The sequence below is a fragment of the Carlito syrichta genome, unplaced genomic scaffold (genome assembly GCF_000164805.1).
Source record: "Carlito syrichta isolate Samal-C Ts95f unplaced genomic scaffold, Tarsius_syrichta-2.0.1 Scaffold309114, whole genome shotgun sequence".
NCBI lineage: Eukaryota > Metazoa > Chordata > Mammalia > Primates > Tarsiidae > Carlito > Carlito syrichta.
This window is the reverse complement of record NW_007253210.1, coordinates 628,647-634,154: the sequence shown is the minus strand read 5'-3', so window position 1 is coordinate 634,154 and position 5,508 is coordinate 628,647. Positions and strand designations below refer to the sequence as shown.

Below are 5,508 nucleotides of genomic sequence, written 5' to 3'. Positions count from 1 at the left end.
CCCCGCGGGCTCAGACAATCCACTCACCTCAGCCTCCCAAAGGCACGGGACTACAGGCTGAGCCACCAAGCCCGGCTACCACCTGCATTTCTTACGGTGTAGTTCCTGCTGCAGGTGCACTCAGTGAAAGTCTTGAGCCCATCTGAGATGAGGGTGCCTGGGAATAGGGACCTTGACTCCTCCGTGTCCTGTACTGGCCAGGCACCTGACCTGGGCCAGCTCAGGTGGGGCAAGAACGGCTGGACTCCAGGTGTGTGAGGTGTGAGGCTGCAGGCATCATGAGGCTGGAGGAAGACCCGAGGCCAGCCTGCTAAGGGCCAGGACCACCCAGTGCTGGGAGCTGCCTGTGGTCCTCCTGAGACTTGGCCCCGGGGCTGGGGTCCAGGGGACCTTTGCAGGCCTCTCCCGGGGAGTCTGACACAATTCCAGGAGGCCAGCTGGGCAGTTTTTCAGAACTAGGAGGAGGACTGAGGCCAGGTGGAGTCTGAATCAAGCTAGGGAAACTGAGTCCTGTGCCCTCTCCCGACTTTGCACAGTGGGTATCTGGCTCCCTCCACCTTCTTGACCTTGGTGACTGGCACTGCCAGTCCCTGGCAGGCACAAGTTGCAGTTCTCGGACGAGATGAGGTCCGATTTAGGACTCCTGGGTGGTGGGGGTTGGGGCTGGGTCTCCACAGCTATCCGTGCACTGTGGGGGAGGGAGGCCGGCTTGAGACATCAGAGGGGCATGGCTTATTTGGGCCTGAGCGTTTTGGGGAACCTGATGAGAGAAGGAACCCATGTCCGAGCCAATGTTCCATCATCAGGGAGGGTCTGGCGTCTCTTGTCCCTGCAGGCCGAGGTCCTCAGCAGAGTGTCCTAGACTCTAGCCTCTGCGATGTCAGCACACGAGGGGCGGAATTGCCCAGTGAAGGGTTGGAGTCCATGCAGTCTTGAGCGACTGCTCATCAGTGCCTCCATTTTCTTGTCTGTCCTGGGGAGGCTGCAGTGCACTTCTCATAGGAGAGAGTGAACCACCTGGCCCGGCGAGCACTTGGAAAACCAGCGCTGCTGCTGTGGTTGCTGTGGACAGGACAGGATGGCAGCAGCCGGCCCACAGCCCAGCCACAGGCGTAGGAAATCGACAGCTCGCGTTTGTCCGATGCTTTGGTTTGCATGGCCTTTTTACATGTCACCTCTTTGCACGTCCAGCCGCGACCAAGGCAGAGAGACACTGATGCCCCATATTGCAGAGGTGGAAACTGAGGCTTGACACAATTAGGGAGCTTGTCCAAGGGCATGCAGCTGGCACTCCTGGAGAAGGCCTGGCTCTTTCCACCTGGAGCCACCAAAGTCTCCCTCATCCTGGGGTCTTGAGTGAGAGCTGCAGGGGACTGGCTGGTCGTTGGTTTGCAGGGGCTCCCTCACCCAGCGCCTTTTGCCCCTGCAGATAAAATACCATGAGGAGTTTGAGAAGAGCCGCATGGGCCCCAGCGGGGGCGAGGGCCTGGAACCGGAGCGCCGGGACTCCCAGGACAGCTGCAGCTACCGGCGGCCCCCGGAACAGCAGCCTCACCACATCCCGACCAGTGCCCCGGGTGAGTGTGGGGCGAGGGGGACCTGAGGCCAGGCCCACTTTGGGGTGAGGAGGGGGTTGGAGAGATGCTTCGCCGACACAATGGAAAAGGGCTGCTTCCCAAACCCCTGGGCCCATTCAGGGAGGACACTGGGAGTGCTAGGGGTACACCGAGTACAGGTTCAGCCTGTGCTGGACTGAGGGCCTCCGAAGGGCAAGCCCCCAGGGGCTCAAGACCAGCTTGGGCAGCATAGTAAGACCCGTCTCTACAAAAAAAAAAAAAAGAAGAAGAAGAAATAGCCAGGTATGGTGGCATATGCTTGTGGTCCCAGTTACTCAGAACCAGTTCCTCGGAAGGCTGAGGCCAGAGGGTCACTTGAGCCCAGGAGTTGGAGGCTACAGTGAGCTGTGATTGCACCACACCACTGCACTTCGTCCAGCACAAGAATGAGATTTTGTCTCTTAAAAGAAAAAAAAAAAAGCTGGGTGCAGTGGCTCACACCTGTCCTCCCAGCACTTTGGGAGGGGGAAGTGAGAGGATTGCCTGAGCCCAGGGCTTCAAGACCAGCCTGGGCAACTTGACAAGACCTTGTCTCTACAATGAATAAAAAAATTAGCTGGACATGGTGGTGTGCACCTGTTTCCAGCTACTTGGAAGACTGAGGAGGAAGGATCACCTGAGCCCAGCAGGTGGAGGCTGCTGTGGCTGTGAGCATGCCACTGCACTCCAACGTGGGTGACAGTAAGACTCCAACTCAAAAAAGAAAAGAAAGACCAGGTGCAGTGGCTCATGCCTGAAATCCCAGCACTTTGGGAGACCAAGGCAGGAAGATCGTCTGAGCCCAGGAGTTTTAGACTAGCCTGGGCAACAAAGTGAGCCTTTGTCTCTACAGAAAATAAAAATATTAGCTAGTGTGATGTCCCGCACCTGTATTCCCAGCTACTCAAGAGGCTGAGGCAGAAGGGTCACCTGAGCCCAGGAAGTCAAGACTGTGGTGAGCTGTAAGCATGCCACTGCACTCCAGTTTGGGTGACAGAGTAAGACCCTAACTCAAAAGAAGAGAAAAAAAAAGGAGAAAAGAAAGGCAGGCCCGGTGTGGTGGGGCTCACAGCCCTTGCTTTTGACAGAACGCACGGCACGAGCAGACATGCATGGCCACAAACCTTGAGAAATGTGACTGGGGCCAGGCTGTGGGTTGGGAGCTGTGGGAGGGCCTGCACTGGGGCTGGACAGTGTCTGAGCCTGTCTTCTCCCATCCCCCAGTTTACCAGCAGCCCCAGCAGCAGCAGGGGGCCCAGTCCTATGGCTACAAGGAGCCTGCAGTCCCGGTCTCCACACAGCGCAGCGCCCCAGGTGGCGGCGGGGTGAGTAGCCCCGGCCGGAGCGGGGGAAGGCCTGGACACAGCTGGTGGGCTCTCCGGACCCTGGACTCCTGGTGCCTGTCATCTGTGTGGGTCCTAAGGATCTCAGCCTCGAGAAGGGAGGGGAGGGGAGCGGTCCGGCTGAGCCTGACTGGGATGGGGCCCTGTGCACCGGCCCTGGGTGTGCCTTGGGCAGTCCTCCCTGCCTGGGCTGGGTTTGCTTGAGCCAGCCACCTGGGAACACATGCACCTTCTGGCTCCAGGCCCTGACCCCACTCTTCATAGGGATGCCCCCGTGTCCTTCAGACCCACCTTGCCCCTGCCTCAGAGGCCCCTCCCAAACAATGCCATGCTTGTGAGGGTCTTCCCTGATATGCCCACAAGCACACTTGACCCCACTGGTTCCCTTCAGGGCACTTCTTCCAACTTAAAAGAGTTCTCATGTGGGTGTGGTGGCTCACACCTGTAACTTTAGCACTTTGGGAGGCCAAGGTAGGTGGATTACTTGAGAGCAGCTTGGGCAATGTAGCAAAACCTCGTCTCTACAAAAATAAAAATAAAAAAATTAGCCAGGCATGGCGGCACATGCCTGTAGTCTCAGCTACTCAGAAGGCTGAGGTGGAAGGATCGCCAGAGCTCTGGAGGTTAAGGCTGCTGTGAGCCATGATCGTGCTACTGCCTGGGCATCAGAGTGAGACCCCCAACTCCAAAAAAAAAAAAAAAAATAGTTCTCTGTGTTTGTGAACTTCTCTGTGTCCCTTGCTGACCTGAGGTCCATGGGGCTGGATGGCCAGCCTTTGGTTCCCTTTGTCTGAGCCAGACACCGAGCAGGCCTCATCAACTTAGCTGAATAAATGATTGAGCACAGGTAAGAAGGGAGGCAGGATCAGGCTTAGCGAGTCCTCAGAGCTGAAGTCCCAGTCTGCTTTTTTTTTTTCGCTCTCATCTTGTTGCCCAGGCTGGAGTGCAGTGCAGAAATCCCGGTCTGTAAGTCCTGTTACTCATCCCACCCATAGGGGCAGCTGAGCCATGCGCACTAAGCTCCTGGCTGGGTGCTGGGTGCTGGTTGCCTGGGAATTCAAAGCAGCGCCTGTAGGAGCAGGGGAGACGGATATGTAGAGAAATAAAATAGCCTGAGATAAGTGCCTGGCTGAAGGCTCAAACTCTGGGCACACAAGCGAGGGGGTATCAGTGCTGTCTGGGACACCAGGCCGGCCCATGCGGTTGCTGAAGGATAAGGTGGCAGGTGGACCCGCCAGTTTTTGGTGTACTCCGACAAGTCTGGCCAGACGTGAGGGCTTCTGCTCTGAATGCAAATCCACCTCCCTACCCCTGGGACTTACACTCCAGGCAGGGAGATGAACCAGAAAGCTATCCGTCAGTGAGTGAGTGTATAATGTACGGTCAAGTGGCAGCTCGTGCTGTGAGGAAAAGTCCGTGGTTGAGGGCCAGAGAGCAGCAGAGTCAAGCCATGACGTTTGAGCAAAGTCCTCCAAAAGGAAGGAGTGAGCTGCGCCCAGAGTCCAGCGAGTGCAGAGGCTGGGAGGCAGGAACACTCTAGCAAAGTTCCAGGACCCGCCGGAAGGCCAGGGTGACATGAGAGGGGAAGAGGGTGGAGGGTAGATCGTGTGGGGATGTTTAGGCCAGAGGAAGGCCTTTGTGATTGACAGTCTGTGCAGAGCAGCGGGCTTTGACTGTTTTTGGAGGGTCGCTCTGGTGGCCACGTTGCAAACAGGCAGTAGAGGCCGGGCGCCGTGCCGTGTCTCACACCTGTAATCCCAGAACTTTGGGAGGCCAAGGCCAGAGGATCACTTGAGCTCAGGAGTTAAAAAGGAAAAAAAAGAGGAAGAGAAAGAAGAGGCAGAGAAGTTGGAGGTGGAAGCAGGGAGACACGGCAGGAGGAGGGTGTGGGGTGCAGGCACGGATGGTGGTGGCTCCGCCCGAGACGGAGGTAGAGATAGTGATGAGACAGACCAGGTCACTTCGTGAGGGTGAGGCCTCCTGTCCCATAGGGTGTGGGTTTCAAGCTGTGTCCTGTGAAGCCTCAGAGACCAGTCAGGGTCACAGACAGTGAAGGTCAGGGACGTTAGGATGTTGCCTGCCTCTAAGATGGCTAGTGGGTGCCTTGTGCCTTCACTGGACGTTGCATAGCGCTGGGACTTAAGCAGAAGACTTGGGCTGCGCTTTGGAAAGTGGACCCTGATTGACACCTCTTATGTCCCTTGAAGATTTTTCTCCTAAGGAAAAGTCTTTGTTCTGAACTTGGGAGTCCTCTCCCGCGTGTATCACAGCTCCTAAAAGAAAACACTGTTGCCTGACCAGGCACGGCGGCTCATGCCTATAACTCCCGTGCTTTGCGAGGCTGAGGCAGGAGGATCACTTGAGGCCAGGTGTTCAAGACCAGCCTGGGCACCACAGTGAGACCTCTATCTCTGCAAAAATTTTATTTTATTTATTTATTTATTTTATTTATTTATTTTTGAGTTGACGTCTCACTCTGTCGCCCAGACTGGAGTGCAGTGTCCGCTCCCGGCCACCACAGCCTCAACCTGCTGGGCTCCAGCGATCCTTCCGCCTCAGCCTTCCAAGAA

General features: G+C 56.5%; 1 protein-coding gene across 3 annotated transcripts in view; it reads left to right on the top strand.

The window, feature by feature from the left end:
- The window catches only part of LASP1 (LIM and SH3 protein 1), a 43,000-nt gene that overhangs the window by 36,597 nt on the left and 895 nt on the right, over positions 1 to 5,508 (top strand). For 2 of the 3 annotated variants that reach the window (XM_008066812.2, XM_008066811.2), the window contains 2 exons: positions 1,430 to 1,577; positions 2,820 to 2,920. In XM_008066812.2, coding sequence (XP_008065003.1) covers positions 1,430 to 1,577; positions 2,820 to 2,920 — 249 coding nt within the window. Of the gene's footprint in view, positions 1 to 1,429; positions 1,578 to 2,819; positions 2,925 to 5,508 lie in introns of all 3 variants that reach the window. The other variant, XM_021716978.1, reaches the window with a different exon arrangement.